Below are 21,046 nucleotides of genomic sequence, written 5' to 3' on the forward strand. Positions count from 1 at the left end.
CTGAGGGCTGCTCTCGCTTCTTCTGAAGACTCCAGCTGAATTGGAGGGGAAGTGAGTGATGAGGAGGATCAGGAAAGTTAAATCTGGTAGGACAGGATAAGTAGCAGGTGTAGGGGCAACTGTGCTGATCAGATGGAGCGTCCCTCCTGGAGAGACCCAAAGCATTATTCTCACCAGTTGTTATGGCCTCCTTATGTTTCTGCTTATGTGAAACAGCAGCATCCCAACCAGTGAAAGCACACTGTAGCCAAATTTGTAATGTTTAGCTGTGTGTTCCCAAGCATTTCATGTTTGGAAGCAATTTTTCCTGTGGATTTTCCAGCTCAGGGGCATTAAAAGCATCCTCAGCTTTTCTCTGCCTCTCTCCCATATGTGGTTTTCTGTCTGATGCACTTTGTGCATCCATGTACTGATGCTCTAGCATGTGATGTATTTTAGAGCAATTTCAAGCTCAGCCTTGCTTTCCCAGGTCAGACTCTTCCTAGAGAAAATCCCACAGGAAGGTGTGCCTTCATGCAATGCATCTCCAGAGAGCTTAGCAATGCAACAGACACAGACTGCCAGAATTTCCTTGTTTTATTTATTTAAAGTAGATGGTGTTTAGCTGCCAATATGTGATTTTGTTGGTTTTCACTTTTCAGCATAATTACCTAACTATGGATATCCACAAGGAAGTAAAGGAGGAACCATTATTTAGCCAAAGGGGGACAATACCTGCAGCTGATTAATAAGTCATAGGTGCTTAATAGCTACTAGATTTTCATGTATTGCCAGCAAAGGTGCTAGAAATAAAAATCAAAGGTTAGCTTCATTGGATTTAACTGAAGTAAGGATTTCAGGAGCTGTCCCCCAGAAAACACTGGTGTGTGCTAATGAGGCAAAGCCAGACTTCAGCTTATTTGTAGAACCGACACATCATAATTGCCCACTGCTCATCCCAGGTTACCACAGCAGCTCTCACCAGGGAAAGCAGAGCAGGATGCCTTCCTTCCCTCCCTTGCTCTCAATTGACTTTCCTCATGCCATTTACAGATGGATTCAGGCAGTGGAAATCAAATATTTATAAAATCATACTTAACTCATTACCTTGTGTTTCGGTTGAGAATTTCAGGATCAAACAGCAACTCTGGCCTGGAAGAGGGTTGTCAGTGCCTGGCAGCACAAGGCTGTGGGCCAGCAATAACAGTAGTCAGCCATAAGTAACTGAGTTTCATCAGATTGGTGTGTAAATATGATTAAAACTTCAGAGAGCTCAAATAAAAATCAGACTCTTGATAAGTTAGTTCAGCTGGATGTGGTAAGAGAAGTTTGCAAAGCTTATGTTGCTGTGTGTTGTTGGAGATTTGCCTTCTGTTGACCAAGGGGTTTGTGGACTTGTCGTGGATCAGGTGGCATGAGGATCCACACTGAACTTCTGCTGGCATGTGCCCTGTCAGTGAGAGCACACGCTGCTGTGCAGAGGCTGAGACCACATTTAACATTAGCCTGGCTTTTTTACACCATGTTTCCACTGGGGTGTTCTTGGAAGTGATGCTCAGTGCTGGTGTTGGAGTCACTGTGAGGGGCAAGGATCCACCAGGAGAAGTGCCAAGCATGCTGCGCTGAGAGCCACTTGGAGAAAGGAATGGGTATTTAATGGGGGTGTGATGCCTGTGCCCTGGTCTTTGTGCCTTAAATGATCCGGAAGCCTCTCCTGGTGTTTTAGAATAACTTCTTTTCCTCTCACCCCTTGTGTTTCTGTATTCCTCATTCCTGCTGCAGGCCATTGGACGCCCACACATGCCAGCCTACTGGTCTCTGGGATTCCAGCTCTCCCGCTGGGGTTATAACAGCCTTGATGTTTTAAAGGCAACTGTTGATCGCATGAAGCACTATGACATCCCATATGTAAGTATGAATTGTTCACTGTGTGTGCTAATCGTAGAAGTATAATGGAGGGAAAATAATTATCTTACAAAGAGAATTGTAGAATAAAGGGACATTCATAATCTTATGCAGTGGGTTTGCATGTAATATCTTCATAATGCTTAAAAGAACATTTAAACTGGGCATGATGTTTAAGTGCTGCTCTTGGCTGCATAGCAGGTGATTTTGGTATGGATTTGCAGTATGAGGTGCTAGCATTTTAAAAACAAAAAATGAAAAACAAACTTCTGATGTAGATCACTGCAAAATAGTTGCTAAACTAGGACTTCTGCATTTTCTTGTAGTCCACTGCTAGAATTGCAATTACAGTCTCAGGTTTCATTGCATACATTTGTTGCCTTTTAGAAATACCATTGGATACATTCTGATTTCTGTATCAAATACTTCAGTCCTAGAATCATAGAATCATTGGAATTGGAAGGGACCACTAAAGGCCATCTAATCCAACCTCCCTGAAATAAGCAGCAGCATCTTCAACTAAATCAGGTTGCTCAGGGCCCCATCCAACTTAATCTTGAAAGTTTCTACGGATGGGGCATTTACCATCTACCTGTGCAACCAGCTCATTGTAAAAAATTCCTTCCTTATATGTGGTCTGAATCTGCCCTCCTTTATTTACAACCATCACCCCCTGTCCTCTTGCTACAGACCCTACAAAAAGGTCTGACTCCATCTTTCTTATAAGCCCCCTTTAGGTATTTAAAGGCTTCAGTAAGTTCTCCCTTGAGCCTTCCCTTCTCCAGGCTGAACAGCCCTAACTCTCTCAGCCTGTCCTCATAGCAGAGGTGCTCCAGACCCTCTGAACACTTTTGTGGCTCTCCTCTAGACTTGCTCCAACAGATCCATGTCTTCCCTGTCTAAGAACTCCAGAGCTGGATGAAATATTAATGTAATTTTTTACTTTAAAAATGTTTAGGATGTCCAACATTATGATATTGACTACATGGAACGTCGCCTGGACTTTACCTATGATAAAGTGAATTTTGCTGGTCTGCCAGAGTTCATGAAAGAGCTGAAGAAGAACGGAAAGCACAATGTGGTGATTCTGGTAAATTAACGATATTGCTAATTATTTCTCCATTTATAAGAACTGTTCATAGCATAGTCTTCATAGCAGTACCTAGGTGCTAACACATGTATGCTAATGTAGCAGCTTTTCCATTTTCTTATATGTTGAGAAGAGCTGAAGAATAATTTGTCACAGATTTAATTTTTAAAAGTGTTGCCTTTATTTGATATCTCTGTACCGGTATCATCTCTGTTCCAAAACATTAATTCTCTGTCATTTTTTCCGCACTCAGGTATAAGAAATTTTGCCTCTGAATTGAGAAAGGATTCCTTTCATGCAATTCTTTCCTGAAATTAACAAATAAATTTAATACACATACAAAAATAGCTGAATAATGGAAAAAAATCTATTCCTAATTGCTCTGGAATATAGTAACTATAATTCATGTTTCCTTGTACTTACTTTTTATCTAAGTTAATGGGAGAAATGATTACTTGTATGCAAATTTGTGGAAAATGTATGTTGAACCTCTAATCAAAATTGGCTTATGACCAAATGAATTAATTTGGATACAAGTGAAAATTGGGGTTTTCCATCTTCCCCAGTAAATTTTTCCAGCAAAATTTTCTCTTTCTCTCCAGCACTTCCACATACATGTCCTTGTGCCAAAATGACTCTGTCACAATAGCTAAGTGAACCAATGGTGGCGAGGAAACTGGAGACCAATTTAATAGAAATTTAAGTAAAGATGAAAATAAATTAGGAAATTAAATAAAATCCATTGATAAATTCACAAGCTCTTGCTCTCCATGGTCCCCCAGCAGCTCAGCAGTAGGAGGGCTGCACTCCCCAGAGCAGGCTGCAGCTCATTCTCCATAACCACTGTGGGCAGGATAAGAGGAAAAGCATTTTAAATTGCAGCAGGACAAATTCAAGGCAAACATTAGGGTATAGCTGCCTGTCTGCAAGGTGAGCTGAGCTCAGACAGCTGCTGGGGCCAGGGTCCCTCCCCAGGTGGGTGCTGTGAACAGGCCCAACAGATGGATCAGGCGTGGCTCTGGCTGAACTGACCCACAGCCACAGGGTAAGGCGAGACAATCCCACAGGGCTCCTCTCAGGACTTTTTGCTGTAACTGTAGATCTGTAACCTGTTTTCTACCTAAATGGTGAGTTTCTATCTTTCATTTGGGTACTTCTTTCATATTGGTACTACTTATTTGTCCTTATGTCCAGCTGCCAGTCTCTCACCCTTCTATTCTCTTTCTTGATATACTGATTCAAGTACGTGTATTCTCCCTCAGCCTTTCTCTGCTTGGCTAAACAAACACATTTACCTACAATTATATTGATTATAAAGCTCATGCTTTTAAGGAGACCAGGATTCAATTAATCCAACTGAATCATGATGGACAGGTGACTAATATTTGGACCCTAAATCAAACAAGTCCTTTTAAAATAAGGGCCATGTTCCTCTTCTTGTTCTGGGGATCCTGTCAAAGGTTTGTGGAGAGAGAGACTAAACAGCAGAGTCCTAAATTGTGGGGCAATTTCTCTTTCACTTGTGCTGGTGTATCTGGAGTCAAAACAAGCAAGAGGTATTGCAGTTTTCTCATCTAAAAATCACATTATCTTGTTAAATAGACAGATTAAGGCAGAAGTGCCTCCCTCCTGTCCTTATTTTTTCCTCACAGTTTGTTGTGAAGTTTGAAATACCTCTGAGGATGATGGATTAGTCAGCACCACAGATAGCTGTATCAGTTTTCTTTTTAATTGGGAGTTTTCTGATAGTTTCTTTAAACATACCTTTTTTTTTTGCCTAATCTTTGCTTTGGTCTACTATTACTCCATTTACTACTCGGACTCTCAAACAAAACCACGTAGTCTAAGTGATCAATTACATATTGATAATGGAAACAGTTAGAAATCAGTCCTGACTAGCCTAAGTGATACATACAGTGAGTGCTGCTTGCATACAGCAGTATGCATACAGTAAATGCTGCTTGCTAGTTTGTCCCTAAAAATGCCTTCCCCTGGAGGTTCCATTCTGAGCAGCTCAGGGGTGCAGCAGTGAAATCAGTTTTCAGCAGTGAAGGTTCAAGGCACAGCGTTTAAATAGTAGCAGATTACTAAGTCACTTTGATGGAGAGAAACTTTAAGACAAAAATAGACCCAAATTAAATGGATACATCATTGTAAATAACTGAGCAGTAGTGAGCACATGTGCTGCTAGGACTGATTTCTAACTGTTAAGCAGTTTAGGCTCTCTGTAACCTCAATACTGCTCTAGAAATGATCTAATCTCTTAGAGCTCTAACATTAAATACCACATGCCTATTTATTGGTTTATCTCAAAATAGTTTGCAAAACATTAATATAGGAGCAAAATATCAGGAGTTTGGGGTAGCTCTTCCTAAGCACTCTTGCCTTTCAATGAATACATGGTAGTCAACTCTTTTTCATCACTGTTGGGAGGTCTCCAGTTGTTTTGTACTTGCTACTGGGTATAAAGCTACAGACAAGCAGCTGTGCTTTAGTGGGTGAGCTACATTATCTTCTTCCTTAAGAGTTTAACTTCAACAACATTTTTAAAGCCCTTTCAGTTTTTCTGGTGGCACATTTTGCAGCAGTGCAGGGAGGTGTTGCTGTATAAATTCAGCTGTTAGTCAGATGCAAGGAGCATAGCAACTCTTAATTCTTGCAGTGAGCTAATGGGAATCCAGATAGGAAGCCTTTCTTTTGTCCTTCAACTAACTTGTAACCAAGGTCTGTCTTCTGCTCTAGTTCTTTAGCCAAGCTTGTGAAAACAGAGTAAAAGCTGAGCCAGTCTGTCCTTCATTGTTTAAAAGTTACTGAGAAGTATAGTTTGCACTGGTACTGAAGTTTTCTATTTTCACTTTACTACAGTTGCTGATATCTCTGTCAAAATCTGTCTGTTAGCATTCTTTAGTGATGTAAAATATTCCCCTAAGTGGAGCTGGGAGCTGGAACAGTGTGAAGGGTTTAATTCCCAAGTGATAGTGGGTGCAATCAAGGCAAGTGTAATCCAGCTGGATATTGAAAAAACAATTTTGTATTTAGATTCCCTTTGGGTAGTGGGAGTAATGGTGAGTTCCCCAAATATAGAGCAGATTGTTGCCTCCCTCATGATGATTTCAGGAAATGGGCTCTGACTGCAGCCAGTGAGTGTAATGAAAAATCTCCAGTAAATGGATTTGGGGAATGGGGTCCATCTATCTCATCTCAGAACACTTTGGTCACAAGCAAAGCAGAGATCCTGACAGCCAGTAGTACTGACACTGGAACCTGCTTGAGGATGGGACCCTGAACTCAGTTGTGTCACCATCACTGTGCTTCCTGGTGCCACACCAGCAGGAGGTCTGCTCCCCATGCTGCACCCAGTGCTGTGAACCCTCTGTAACTATGGTCACCTTGAGAGTAGCATGGCTCCATTACTGGAGCCTCTTAAGTGCAGCCCTTCTCTCTCCTAATCTCTTTCAGAGGCCAGCTCTGTTTAGGGGAAATTGTGACTTTGCATGTCAGAACCTGGTCATCATCATTGCACTAAATAATTGTGCATGTTTCAGCTGTGTCAGAACAAATATATTCTTTAGAAACAAAGAAGTTCTAAAATAACAATGAATACCTTGAAAAATTATAAACGTTTTTACTAAAGAGGCTATTTAATGAAAGGCCTTGTAGGCTGTCTATTAAGTCATACTAAAAACAGAAACAGCTAGGAATGACATAAGTGACAAAATACTTGGAAGTCAAGAGCAATATGCTAATGATTCAAAATAATGCACAATATCTTTAAGATTTTAAAGCAATTGTGTGAGCTATAGAGCCAAAAATTTCCAGAGATGAGTTTTTAGGGATGTGCATCAAAATATGTATTTGGGGTGGGGCTGTGGGTGGCAGTGCATCAGTCTGGGTATGTGCTGGGTGCTCACAGGTCTTCAGGCAGTCAGCTGGAGTTGAGGATGCTCAGCACTTCTTCCCCAAAATGCTACAAAGATGATTGAAGTTTTAACAGGCATGAAACATCTTCCCCACAAACAACCCCTGCAGGCATGGAGAGGTTTTGTTTTCTTTAGGGCAATACTAAACCTGCATAATGTATTAGATTTATGCTCTGGAACAACCTTTCATCTGAAGGAAAACATAAGTTTGCATTAGAGTAGCTAATTAAGCTGACTTCTTCTAGCCTTCATGTCCCTTGAGAGACATCTTTACCACGATTATAAAAGAGTTATTATAGATGGACAGTTTTCTCTTTTGCAAAGTTGGACTATTGAACAAGTTAAAAATGTAATGGACCCTTACAGTCCTTTTGGAGGTGACACTAGAGCTAGATAAAGTTAAACAAAATTTCAGACTTAAAGTAGGGATTTAGCTGTAGCTTTTGTTGTTGAGGCATGGAAGAATATACTTCCCTTACCAGGCTGTAGTTATCAGAGGGCTCACAAGTAAATCAGGCAACTAATTCAAGTATTTAAATGAGATTTAAAACAAGCCTTTAAAATAACTTACCATTTGAGGTCTGATACTTTTTTCTTCTTAAGACATTTATTAGTTAGACTTCTATCACATTTTGATTAAAGTTCCTTTAAATTATTGCACAAGCTACAACTGAGTGGAAGCATTGTTTCAATTGTGTATTTCTCCATCGTGTTTCGTAACTGAAAGGTTTTGCCTAAAGCAGAATCTGAGGAAGTAAGATTTTCTAAGAAGAAAGTAAAGAATTCCCTTCTAAAATGGCTACAGTCTTTATCTGTTGTAAAAACCACAAAGCAGATAGTTGCTTCCAATTAGGGATGTATTGCAAAGTGCACTTACTCCTTTTGGTTGCAGCTGACTGCTGGGCAGAGTTGCAGAGTACCTCTTCATTTACTGTCATCTCCAAGTATTCCTAACTTCATTACTTCCCAGCATGGTGTGTGAGCCTCTATTGTCCTCAGGAGCTGATCAGGCTCTCTTTGTATCAGCTTGGTTGGTACTGATGGTCATCCTGAGGCAGAGGAGTTGTTGGTGTCATTATCACTGGCAGCAGTGAGAGGTGATGACCACCACAAACAGTGGAAAGGGGCTGGAAGGACAAGCGGTGGGGTGTAAAATGCTGTGGTCTTGCTGCCTGGGGAGAGCAGAGGTGTAAGGCCCCACAGGCAGGTGAGTGAATTGGGTTTCTCTACATCAGACTGGCATAACACTCATTGGTTTGGAATGGAGGGCTTACAGGGTCCTCTTGAGGTTGGATGTGCCCAGCTCCAAGCCCCTTGAAAAGTTCTTGTTATTCCAGCACTGAGCTGTTGATGCTGAGGCAGCTGGAATAAGGATTGCCTTGGAGAAAACCCAGAGGTGCTCAAGTGTGGGAATGTCCAGCACAGCACCCAGCCACAGCAGAGACCTTGTGGGGGGAAGTAAAATCTAATGCCTCTCCTAAAATACTTTGAACATAGAAAGTCTCATGAAAATAAACATGAGGGTATTTAGTAATTTCACTTTGCTCTTGCCTTGCAGAAGAAATATTCATGACATATCCTTAATGATTTTTTCTAAATTATTGTGTGCTCTCAACTCTTATTAAATTTTAATGCTGTTTTCTTCCAAGATTTTTGCAATCAGCATAAGAACATAATCCAGATTTTTCTGAACTATAAAATAGAAGAGTAATTGTTACCTCTGGGATTTCAATAAAGGAAGGATGGTTGTTCTTTTCAGGACCCTTTTGTAACCAAGGATGAGGAGCCAGGCACTTACAGGCCTTATGACCTCGGCCAGGAAATGGGAGTGTGGGTGAACAACTCTGATGGCGTGACTCCTGCTGTTGGGCAGGTGAGATTTTTAATTTTGTGATGCATTTGTCTAGTACTGCTTCAAAAAAATAAAGCAGCAATGTAATAGAAATGGGAAAATAACCAGGATTTACATATGTAACTCCTAGGCCTGGCCTCCTGGATATTCCGTGTTTCCTGACTTTACCAACCCCAGGACAGTGGAATGGTGGACCACGTTGTGTCTGGAGTTTAAGGATGTCCTTGACTACGATGGCATCTGGATTGTATGTCTCATTATATCTGCCCTTCCTTCTTTAAAAAAAAAAAAAAAAAGAAAATTAAGATTTTCACATGTCTTACTCTCTTTATTAAAGGATATGAATGAGCCATCCAATTTCATGAGAGGCCAGCTACCTGGATGTGCAGATACTGAAATCAATAACCCTCCTTACACTCCTAGTAAGTATAATAGTATAACGTCTTTACCATGAATTATTTATTACTATTACATTAAAATGTTTTTCTATTTTATATAACATTATATTATATTTTATAGTAATAGTAATACTATTATTTCACTGGTTTTTCTTTTTTTTTGTTTCTTTGCTTTTCTTGTTTGTTTTGTTTTAAACCTGGATAGGCTATATTTTAGGGGGGGTGGTAATCTATTCTCTCATTTTCCATCCTTCCCTGCCTGTTCTGTATGTTCAGTTAGATATTTGTTCAAGACTCCAGTGGCTCAGCTTTCAAGGAGTATCAGAAACAATCACTTTCCTCTGTCCAAGGTTCTGCTTGTAACAGGACTAGAAAAATGACCTTTCCTGCCATCCTCTTAGCAACTGGTCTACATCAGAAAAAGGGCAAGATACCTATATACTATAATTCAGCTACAGACTTGTGAAGTAACCCTTGCCACTGCTAGTCTCAGAGATGGGCAGTCTCTGCACTATGACAAGGGAGATGGTGCCTTAGTTCAATGTATTTCCTTTCTCTTAGGAAAGAAATTATCACAGTGTCACTAGAAATGGGTTAAAATAAGTTTTTAAATACCTAAGCCTATGGGAAACTTACAGGAATGGGAAAATCTCTTCCCGTAGCTGAGTTAATGACAGGCTCATTCCTCCCCAGGAAGCCATGAGTACTGATGATTATTGCCAGTGGTGTGGCAGTTAATCCAGCCAACATTTCCCCAGGAAAGCCCAGCTGCCTGAGCAATGTTAATATGCAGTAGGAAGCTGATACATGAGAGTTGGGGCATTGGCAGTGGAGTATTGGAAATGTCCCCTTTTCCCCTTAATGCTTTTGTACTCATAGAATTCTAAATTTTCTTTATTAAATGGCAATTCTTTTTCTTTTTTTTTACTTTGAATATAAGATAAGCATAAAAAAGCATGACAAAATATTAGAAAGAGATTGTAAATTTTTGAAAGCCGAACCAGAGCTTTTAATGATGATTTTGGTGTTTGCTCTCTTTGTGGGGTAACCACTGCATACTTACCCTGTGGGTCTTGACCAAAGCCCAGGAACTGATGAGAATTTCCACCTTTGCCTTAAATTACCTTCAATTTTGTCAGCCTTCAGAGCTGTATAAAAGATGTGAGACACTGGGTAAATTGGCCAAAAGAGCGGAGCTCCCTTTACATGACAAATAGAGAACTGAGAGTGAACCCATGCAGGGGCTTCTGAGCCATGCAGCTGAGCTTTGTGAAGATTAGCACTGACGTCTGAGCCACTAGAAGGGACTCAAATCTAGAGGCCTACATGATGTGTAAGGACACTGAGAGATACTGAAGACAGGTGTGTTTTGAGCCCAGTTTCTCTGACTTGACTCATGTATATATGCACCTGCTTCTGCTTGTGACCCACAGTGTTAGAATGATATAATGGGTTTGTTAATGTGTATTGTATAATTGTATAATGTTATAGATGGGTTTGTGTTAGAAGGGACCTTCACAACCATGTTGTTCCAGCCCCCCTAGCATGGGCAGGGACACCAGACCAGGTTTCTTGAAACCCCATCCCTCCTGGCCTTGAACAATTCCAGCATGGGGCATCCACAGCTTCTCTGGGCAGCCTGTTTCAGTGTTTCACCACCCTCACAGGAAAGACTTTCTTCCTTCTATCTAATATAAACCTACTCTCTTGAAACCATTACTCTTTGTCCCATCACTCCATGCCCTTTTCAAAAGTCCCTCTCCAGGTTTCTTGTAGGTCTCATTTAGGTACGAGAAGGCTGCTTGAAGGTCTTCCCAGAGATTCCCTGGTTTTGGTCTTCCTTCTGCAGCCAGGAGCCCTAGGCATTACATCTCAACATGTAGGGAATCTATCTTGAACCGGTGTTTAAGGGCTTTCTTTTCTATTTCACTTTATAGAATACGTGCCTGTTCTTAGCTGTCCAAGCCCTTGACTTATATGAGAGGTGACCTAAGCTGTTTAGTCCAGTATGACATAAGGACCTCCTCAGGGTTAGCAGAGTTTTGGGAGCTCACTATTGTTTTAAGTGCAAGTCCCAGTTTCAGAGCCTCGGGCTTTTTGTCAATGTAGCCTTCAAGCGCCTTGTCTGAATTTTATAACCATCATTACACGTAACCATGGTTTGATCTTCTGGTTCAAGCCAGATGTCCTTCAAATCAATTTTCTATAAAACACTTTATACTGAAGATTAATATGCAATTGTAAAATAATCAGTATTACTGAGGCAGAATACAAAATACTCAGAATAAGAGTGAAGCATGAACCTGTGATTCACGTGGTAGCATTTTCTCTCCTATCCAACCTTAAATTTATAGGGCTAATAATCAAGAACCACTGGGACATTAAGTGTGACTTTCCTCAGAAACTTAGTGGCTTCTTCAAAGACGTATCGGTCAAAGTGACTTGGAAATTGCCTATAAATTATTTCTGATGTAGATCACCGACACTGGAGTCTTTGTGTTCTAAAGATCCAAACTTCAGCTTTTCCTCTTCCCAAATATTTTGTTGTTTTCACCCTAAATATGTAGAAATGTGAAGACACTTGAATTGTGATGTATATGATTTTACAGTGGTTTGTATCATTCTCAGGCATCACTGATCGCTCCCTGGCAGAAAAGACACTGTGTCCTGACTCCAAGACTTACCTTGGAGACCACTACAACACACACTCTCTCTTTGGCTGGTCCCAGACAGAACCAACTTTCAAGTAAGTTTTCTAAATACTTCTAATCAGATTCCAGGTGATTAAAATGCATTTTAAAAGCCACTGATGTTACCTGGAAAATCTGTAATAGTATTTAATAAGAAGCAGACCCATTTCTTGATTTATTTGCCATTTAGTAGGATGTTTCAAGAAAAAAGATCCTTGGAACAAGGAACAGAATCCTTTCTAATGTTACCTTTCTCAGCTAAATCAAGATGTATGTGTAGGGCCTAACTTTACAGCTGCTGCTCTTGTATACCTAAAGCAGGATACTCTTGTGCTCTGTTAAAGCTTCTCATGAGCATTGGCAGCAGAAGCAGCCTTGTGTGTGTCAGGGGTGTTTATCTGTCCCATCATACTGTGTCAGAGGAGTTTTTGTCACTGTCAGTGGAGAACCCAAACTGTCCCCTGGCTGCTTCCGGAGCTGCCTCTGGTTCCTGGCAGGCAGTGTTTTGCAAATTGGCTTGGGGCTCAGTTGGTTCAGGAGGTCAGAGCTGCATTGCAGCACAGTTGCTCTCAGCTACTGTAAAACTCATTTTGCAGCTGGGAAGCACTCACAACCAGCTTACACAGGCAGCCTGTTGCTGTGGAAAGCTACCTGTTGGATTAAATGAAATGGGCAGATCATGCCTTTTCTAGCAGGGATTGAGCTAAAACACTAGGAAATTTCATACCATAATGGAAGAGCCAAAGCAGAGGTTCATTCAATTTTATTATTCAATAAATTACTTGTTACAAATTGTTTTTGCAGTTCTGGATCATAGTTAAGTTGACCTGTATGTGCAAATGGAACCAAAGACAGCCAGAGGGAGAGCACTCCTGCTCAAGTTATACATGAAAAGCTCCAAAATAACATTTATACAAAGGGCATGGAGCCTTGTGCAGTTATTGGCCCAACAGTGCACCTGCAAACCAGAACCAGCAGGTCCCTCACAGTTAAAGAACTGCACCTCTTGCTGCATGAGGCCCCGAAGTTAATACATTCAGTCTTCCATGAAAGCTGTTGGGTTTTTTGCTTCAGAAGCGAGTGTGGAAGCACTTTTAAGTCTCAGACCCAAAAGCAAACACTGGGCCATTATAAATACAGGTGAAAGAATTCTTGATGAAATCTCATTAAGAAAAGGGAGAAAGAAGTAGATGGTGAACAACATGATTAATATTTCATGCTAGAATTTCCCAGAGAATCTAAATAGTGTTACACATATCATATTAAAGAAGAGTTGAATTTGATTTCCTGCAATATAAAATACTGCAATTTACAATTATGTACAAAGAGTATCTAATTCTGAGGAATTTTTTGACAGATTTGTTAGTAAGGCACATTCCCTTGATTTTCTGGTGATACAGCAAAATTATTTTCAAAAATCAAAGATAAATTCACTGTGCCCCTAATTCTGCAATGAAACCTCATATATCAAAAAAGTCAGGAAACCATAAAAAATACTACAAGGATGGGGTGGCATTTTGAATACTTACAGGTTTGTTTTCTATATTGATTATTTATTTTGTGTAAATCTTCCTTTTATTTGCAGTTTTGCGGTCACATTTTCTTGTGAGTAGGGATCACAACAACAATTGTTTAATGAATAATACCCTTTCAGATAAAATTGTGCCTGAATGCTCAGGATGATTTTAAGCTGTTTTGGTTACCTTTCTTGTTTTTGATGATCTTGTTGCATTTTTTTGCAGTGTTGTCCAGCAGGCTACTGGCAAGCGGGCATTTGTCTTGAGTCGGTCCACGTTTGTTGGCAGTGGGAAGCACGGTGCTCACTGGCTTGGTGACAACTTTTCTCTGTGGAAGGACCTGCGCCGCTCAATCATTGGAATCCTGGAATTCAACCTCTTTGGCATTCCCTATGTAAGTCTGGTGTCCTCTAGGCAGGTGCTGGCTTATACACAATATCACTTCAAATTAACTCAAATGTTTTCTGAAACAAGTGGCTTGGGATGGCCAGCAGTAACAGCCTCCACAGCCTAAGGAACCGCAGATTAAAAGGCTAAATGTCAGTCTTGGCTGCTGAAAGGAAACAAAAACAGCACTGCAAGATTCAGACTGACTTAATGTATGCCATCCAAAACTGATCTCTTTGTATTTTGTACTCTATGATTAGGGCTCCTTCATATATTTCTGGGTTTGCAAGTTGGGATGGAGAATTTGTAGAATTATTGAAATACTGTCAGATCGTCCACAGTGAACTTAGTGCTCTAGGAGACAGTACAACTTCAGTCACAGAAAAATTTATATAATTATGGAACATTGTTATAAAGTAATTAGAAACAGGGATTTCTTTCCAAAAATTATTTTTATTTCTGCACATTCCTGTAGTCTCTCATTTTTGGGCCTCAGTCACAATCACAAACATAATTTTATTTTTCTTTAGATTGGTGCTGATATCTGTGGTTTTAACTACAACACTACCTATGAACTCTGCCTGCGCTGGATGCAGCTTGGCTCTTTCTATCCATTTTCCAGAAATCACAACTCAGAAGGAAACATAGTAAGTAAACAAAGTTACATAAAGCTGTAACCTAGGATTACAGTTATGTGGACAGTGATTTGTATTGCTTTCTCCAAAATCAACATGCCGTTCTTGGGTAAACTGGAGCAGTAGGTGAAAAGGAGAGCAGTCCCGCACTGAGAGCAGGAATTACATGGTGAAATGTAAATTTTTCCTATCCATAATGTAAAGATACCATAGAAATGCTGGTCTTCTCATGCCGTGGGTAAAATTAATCTATTTCATCTTTTACCTACTGAAGTCCAGGTTTTATTAAGAGCCAGTGAGTGTCGGAGTATCTTCCTACTCCCTTGATTGCTACAACTGTTGTTTCAATGCTTCTGTAATTATCGTAAGTATTGCAGGGAGAGGAGAGAGATCATTATACACCATCCTTGCTGTTTAAAAACAAGTTACCAACACGTGAGAATTCTAAAGAGAGGTACCAAGAGTGACATCATTATCAGCCAAGAGGCAACCAAGACCAGAAAAGGCTAATGAGCCTATGAGATGAATGAAAAAGTGCAGCCTCAGTCCAGATCCTTGCTCTGCTTTCAACACCAGAAAAGTCTTTTAACGACTTGTTGCAAACAGAAAGAAGTATCAGGTCATTTCTAGCTATGAAGTTTGAAGATCTTGCAGCCTTTGTCATTATTCTGTGTTTATCTGCAACTGTGATGAAATTATTCTGCTTGTTCAGGAAATGTTTGGGTTTTTTCCTTCTGTAAACTGATCAGTGCAACACTGGAGCTCAGGTTATTTTCTGACCTTCAGCTTCTTTAAGCTGCATCATCAAAATGCTGCAACATTGACACTTCCAAGGAGACCTTTGTCTCCACATGAAAGTATTATAGATGTTCAGCAATTGGGCAAATGCAGGAATAATAAACCATAGTACTATCATTAAGAGGGTCAGGAATTAGCCTGTAGATCCCTGAGATATTTCTTTGGAGGAGAAGAAATGTCTGTGAGGTATTAGCTGTTTATGTTGAGAAACATTTTCCATTTGCCTCTCCACTAAAGTTAGAGGTGTACATATATATCTTTATTCATATTGTTGTGTCTTGGTTTGAAAAGACAGGAGTCTGTGAAGGAAGGCAAGAGCCTCCTGTGAAATGGAAAAGGTAAAACCCCTCCCTCTGAATTACCACAATTTCATAATTAAAAGGCTCTCAGGCAAAGATGTGGGAATAGGAATAACAGTTCTTTTCTAGGAAAAAAAAACTTAATTAATAAAATGTAATTAGTACAAACAAAACTAATGATAGAGTCGGAAACCTGATAGCCTGAGGAGTCAGGGTGTTGGTAATAGTCCAGTTAACTGGTGGCTACTCCTCCTGGAGTAGCAGATGAAATGCTGCTGAAGCAGTGATCTCTAGAAGGGTCTAGTTTTCTCTGAAGGTCTGGTGATAGAGTAGATGGGTTTGGTCTTCTTCTGGGGATCCAGTGGGGAAGAAGCTGCTCCTCTGGGAATCCAGGGAAGGGCTGCCCTGATGTCCCAAGTGCTGGTTTTATGCAGGTATGGTGCTTGGCTCCTCCCTCTGGGTGGAGCATCTCACAATGGGATGATGTAACTTTACCAGTCATGCAGTGGGTCATTAAATGGCCCATTAACAGAAGATATCTCCCCGACGGATACATTGTTCTTGGAAGAGATAAGAAAATTGCCCAACTTTACAGGAGGGACCTGCCCTAACCCCAACAGATGGCAAATAGAATACATGATTATCTTACAACCCAGGACAGGTTATTTGGCCCTTTGAGCATGCAAACAGTGTCTGACCTGGGTGAGTGGATATCAATCTCTTTATGTACAATTTAATAAACAAGAAGATAGCAATGGGCCTATATGATGGGTGCTGCAACTGAGAGATATATTATTGGATTACTTAAATCCATTTAAAGTATATGTCATGGAAAGGAATGAACAGGCATTTTGAGTGACTCTGCATCCCCTAAGAAATCTAACTTAATTTTGTGAAATTAAGCAGTGTTTTTACAGTGTCAGAACAATGGTAACAATATAGTGGAATTTTTGAAATAATAGATGGATGCTCTGGAGCTCAGAGCCAGCAGGGAGTATTCTTAGTGAGTAATTTTGATACAAACATAATAATGGGGAAATTATACTTAAATATTAAATTTAATTAACATTAGGTTAGTGTTAAGATCTTAAGTACCCACTTTGCCTAATTCATTGAGTATTTCAAACAGTTTAATTAATATTTTTCTTGTCTGAAAAGCACTAGATAATATAAAAAGCTTTGTTACTTTTGTTACTTTTGCATTTCATTATCCTTGGAATTCATCATATAGTCTTCAGTTTAATGAGAAAATTGAGTACTCTGGAAAGATTTCCTGAAGGAGAAAGGTAGCCATGTGATTAGTAAGCTGGCTGTTTAGCACTGGAGAGGTTGACAGGAGGAATTAAAGGAGATGTAACTCTTTTCCATCCCAGGGGAGGGTCAAGGTTGTGTTGGAGTGGGACCAAACCCAGCCAATGAGTACAGACAGGCTGCCCCAACCTGCCCCAACCTGTCCCCTTGATGGTGGCACCCCGTGCATGTCGTGTCTCACAGGAGAGCATTGCTGGCAGTGAGGAGCTGAGGGGCACTGCTGGTGTGTGGGTGTACTGTCAGTCATCAGGGCATCCTAAAATGGAGCACACAGGAGTAGAAATCAAGTCTCTTGAATGGGTGAAATGTTTTCTGTACCACACACAGTGACTTTGGTCACCCCTGCTGACTTCAGCAGGGTTATGAGTTTACTCTGTTACCTAGACTTGCCTCTGTATTTGTGGCCAATGTAATTATGCTTTTGACTTTAACCTGCAGATTATCAGTCTTCCCTTTTTCCTGTGTTTCATCCCCTTTGTCTGAGAGGGCTTGCTTCTCCAGGATAAATTAATTTCTAGATGTAGGGTATCTGTTCCTGAGCACAGGCTTGGAGCACCAGCTTCCGTCTCCTCACAAGGTTAGGGGTGGCTGCAGAGGACTCACATACATTGGGGTGGGACCTGATAATTTTGAACTGACTGGAATTTTTCAAGTTAATAATTTCATACAAATGTTAGTTTGGGAATAATGGATGATGCTCTTAATATATCTTGCAGTTTGCAAATGAGTGCTTTCTCTTATTTAAACACTCCCGTAGAATCATGCCAGCCACAGCTCTCCTTGTGTTGCACACAGCTTCTCTGCTGAGTTTGTTTCAATGCTCAGTACAAATCTAAGCTTTTCCTGAACAGGAACAAGACCCAGCTGTGTTTGGAGATACTTTTGCCAAGATATCTCGTGATACTCTTCGGATCAGATACTCTCTGCTGCCATACTTATACACCCTGTTCTACGAGGCTCATGTTCACGGAGGCACAGTGGTGCGGTCACTGATGCACGAGTGAGTTGGGAGCTTCTCTTTAATTCTAATTTGCTCACAAAATAGTTGAGTGAGTTGGGAGTTTCTTTTTCATTCTAATTTGCTCACAAAATAGTTGAGCTCTTATGTATGTACTGGTTGATATCCTTAGGAGAATAGTCACAGTATTACTATTGCATGCTGTCTTTTAAAAGAATAGTTGAACAGTTAAATCAAGTTATATGCACAAAGGTAAGTCTTAATATATGCAATTAATTTCCATTAATATATAACCTGTATTTGTTTCCAGTGTGGGGAAAAAGGCAAACTTTAGAAAGAGGAATTATGAAAATTTTTAGTCTTGGTCAAATGTATAGCTCTTTTCTATTTCAAAAATGAGAGTCACATTACCTGTATTTTCTGTATTTGAATGAAATCAATGAAATCTGTATTCTGATCCAGAATGCTAAAAGGCCTCATACAGAGAGTCCAATGATCCATAGCATTTGGTTTTTTCCAATTTAGCACTTGGATCTGCATGCTATTTACGAAACCCACATCTGTGTACAGAAATTGCACAGAGAAAACAGAGATAGAGATGTTTGAGTATAGAAGCAGGTGCAAAACTGAGATTAATAAATGGAGACTGAAAAACCCCTTTGAAAATTAAGCTCAGACTTTTGGAACAACTCATTTTTTCTTTTCTGGAAGAAGCAGGAATCCAGATGAGGCTTAGTTTCCCTGTCCTGACCTTTCAATTAGTTCTTTACCTGCTTTTGGTAAATTTTCTACTTTGGAATGCTCTATGCGAAGACTTGAGCAAAAGGAGTGCAAACAGTACTTATGAAAGCCTGAAGCTCTGCCACACTGTCATTCCATTGGTGCAGGCTATGTCATAAACTGTTTAATGTTCTTTTTTCCCCTTTAGCTTAAAAGCATTCTGGTTAAAGGCATTTTTTGCAAATCAGACTGAAGCTACATTAACATAGACCATTCAAGTATGAAAAGGATATGCACAAAATCTGTTGTTCTTACTCAGGATAATGGTTAACTGATAAATTTTAAAAGCAGTATCCTTCCTCTTTTTACTTGGCAATGTCATTTTACTAGATAAAATTAGGGAGAATTTACACAGGTATTCATAACTTAAAATTGGCTATATGCTATTGCAAGTATTGCAAGTATTTACATTAGGTCTGTTTTTGCTGAATGTGGTTTGTGTTAATATTGGAAATGCCCAAGTTAATTTTGGCATTAATATTAGCTAATCTCTGCTAATACAGAATTACTCTAGTGTCATTAAAGCTGCCTTTCTGACCACTGCCAGCATACCTGTACTCTATGAGGGCCACTTCCACATTGGCAAATTTCCAAATTTTTTTGATTAGAGTTGCAGAGCAGTCTCAGATGCACCAGCAGAGGCTTTTGTTAGATGGAACTGAGCTGAGAGGCTCACTGCAGACACTGATGGGAGCTTAGTTGGCAGGACCAGAGTGGGATGACTAGGAAATAAAACCTCTCAAATGCACATAAGTAGGGCAGGCATCAGGAGATCAAAACAGTTTCCCTCCCCAGTGCCCCTACTGGCATCCTAGTCCTAGGGCTTGTTAATGTTGCCATAGCGAGATCCTAAAATGAGTTAAAAGTGTTTCTTACTACTAGTAGTTAATTTTGGTTACTATTATTCATGGCCATTACTTAATGTGTATTTCTTACTATTTTCAGGTAAAATTAAGTGGTTTAGTAGTGGGTCTACCCTAGTGGAGAAAGTGACCTAGATGCTAACAGGAGGAGAAATGTGGGGTTTTGAGAAAGAGAACTGAAATAGAATTTTCAGTGTATGGATGATGGAAGTTTACATTAACATTGCCTCTTACTTGTAAAAATTAGAAAGGAAAACTAAAAAACTCCTGCATTAGCTTTTAAGGCGAAGTTCTTACGAGTTCAGAGTCCTCACCATGAAAACAGCCATACCTAGGCAGGGAGTCTCCAAGCAATAGCTATTTCATGTGGACATTTCATTCCATTTGGAACATTTAGGGGCTCGTTTCAAGTAACAAACAAGAACAACATCCCAGTAGATTCTTTTAAGTGTATTTGGTGCCTCGGAGGCTTTCACTCCATAAAGCAGAGGCATCAATATCTCAGGTGTCCAAAAAAGACTGTGAGGTGGTAATCCATTAGTGCAAAGGAAAGATGTGTTTAATGGCTAACCAGGGTGGAAATATGACAGGAGAGAGGCCAGTATCTAACCAGAGGAAGCAGTAGATGGAATTAAAGACCTTTCATAGATGACAGCATGCTTTAATGGCTATATTTTCAAACTAGGAAAGTTCATTTGTTTGCTGAATTTGTGCTAGTGGTTGCTATAATTGCAAGAGAAAATTGTGCTGTGTTAAAGAGTGAGAATCTTGTTTCCATATACAAATACAATTGATTCTTCTTTTTTCATAATTTCTTAATCAGCTTTTTTGTCCTGCAATCTCCCATGACAAAATGTATTGTATTATTATTACAATTTATTAAAGTCAAGTTGAAAACACAGAGAACCTATTGAGATGACAAGAAAAACTCATGTTTTATATTTCAAAAACTTTAGGATAAGGTAATTCATCAAAACCCATAATCTGCTTTAAACATTTGAAAGTATTATGTCACAATGCAATAATGACCAAAATTAAGGTGTCCAAAAGAGCTACTGTTCTGGACCGAAAAAGAAACGCTGAAGAAATTGAGGTTTCTTTCAAACAGAGCCCTCAATAGGTGTCTTTTTATTGCCAAGTTATCTTTACTTATTTGGGGAAATTTCTGTAAGCCTGGGCTGGGTGCAGTGTGTGCCTTTGCCTCAAGCAGGCAGGGTGTCAGAGCAGGGCACTGACACTGAGCCACTCTGCTCCAGCCAGTTTTCAACAGAGACCTGCCTTTAGACAGGGGCAGCTGCAAAGCCCATGGAACAGACACAGTAAAGGAATTTCTAAACAAGGAGTTTATATGTTCTTAGAGAATAATATGTAAATATGCATTAACCAGTGTGAACTTGTCAAAAATACGTGAAAACCAGACCAGTTACTATCTCTGAAAAGGCAGTAGGGCTGTTAGAGGGGCAGAGGGGCAAAGGAGTAGCAGAAGCGAGGAGGTACAAGGTACTTTGATTTTAGGAGGATTTGAGACATGGATTTTTTCTTCATGTGGCATTCTTATAAGAGCTAGGATCTATCAATTATTTCCTCAGAAAGAGACTTACAGATGATAAAACCTATTTAAATTCTCCAGGATTTGATGCTGGAAGAAAGGAGGTTCCTGAGTT

General features: G+C 39.9%; 1 protein-coding gene across 1 annotated transcript in view; it reads left to right on the forward strand.

The window, feature by feature from the left end:
• The window catches only part of LOC110482105 (lysosomal alpha-glucosidase), a 38,601-nt gene that overhangs the window by 16,626 nt on the left and 929 nt on the right, over window positions 1-21,046 (forward strand). Inside the window, exons 6-14 of the mRNA XM_077783419.1 lie at window positions 1,762-1,887; window positions 2,843-2,974; window positions 8,654-8,767; window positions 8,877-8,993; window positions 9,084-9,168; window positions 11,773-11,890; window positions 13,577-13,745; window positions 14,269-14,385; window positions 17,633-17,781. Of these exons, the coding sequence (XP_077639545.1) occupies window positions 1,762-1,887; window positions 2,843-2,974; window positions 8,654-8,767; window positions 8,877-8,993; window positions 9,084-9,168; window positions 11,773-11,890; window positions 13,577-13,745; window positions 14,269-14,385; window positions 17,633-17,781 (1,127 nt within the window). The remainder of the gene's footprint in view (window positions 1-1,761; window positions 1,888-2,842; window positions 2,975-8,653; window positions 8,768-8,876; window positions 8,994-9,083; window positions 9,169-11,772; window positions 11,891-13,576; window positions 13,746-14,268; window positions 14,386-17,632; window positions 17,782-21,046) is intronic.

The sequence above is a fragment of the Lonchura striata genome, chromosome 5 (assembly GCF_046129695.1).
Source record: "Lonchura striata isolate bLonStr1 chromosome 5, bLonStr1.mat, whole genome shotgun sequence".
Lineage (NCBI taxonomy): Eukaryota > Metazoa > Chordata > Aves > Passeriformes > Estrildidae > Lonchura > Lonchura striata.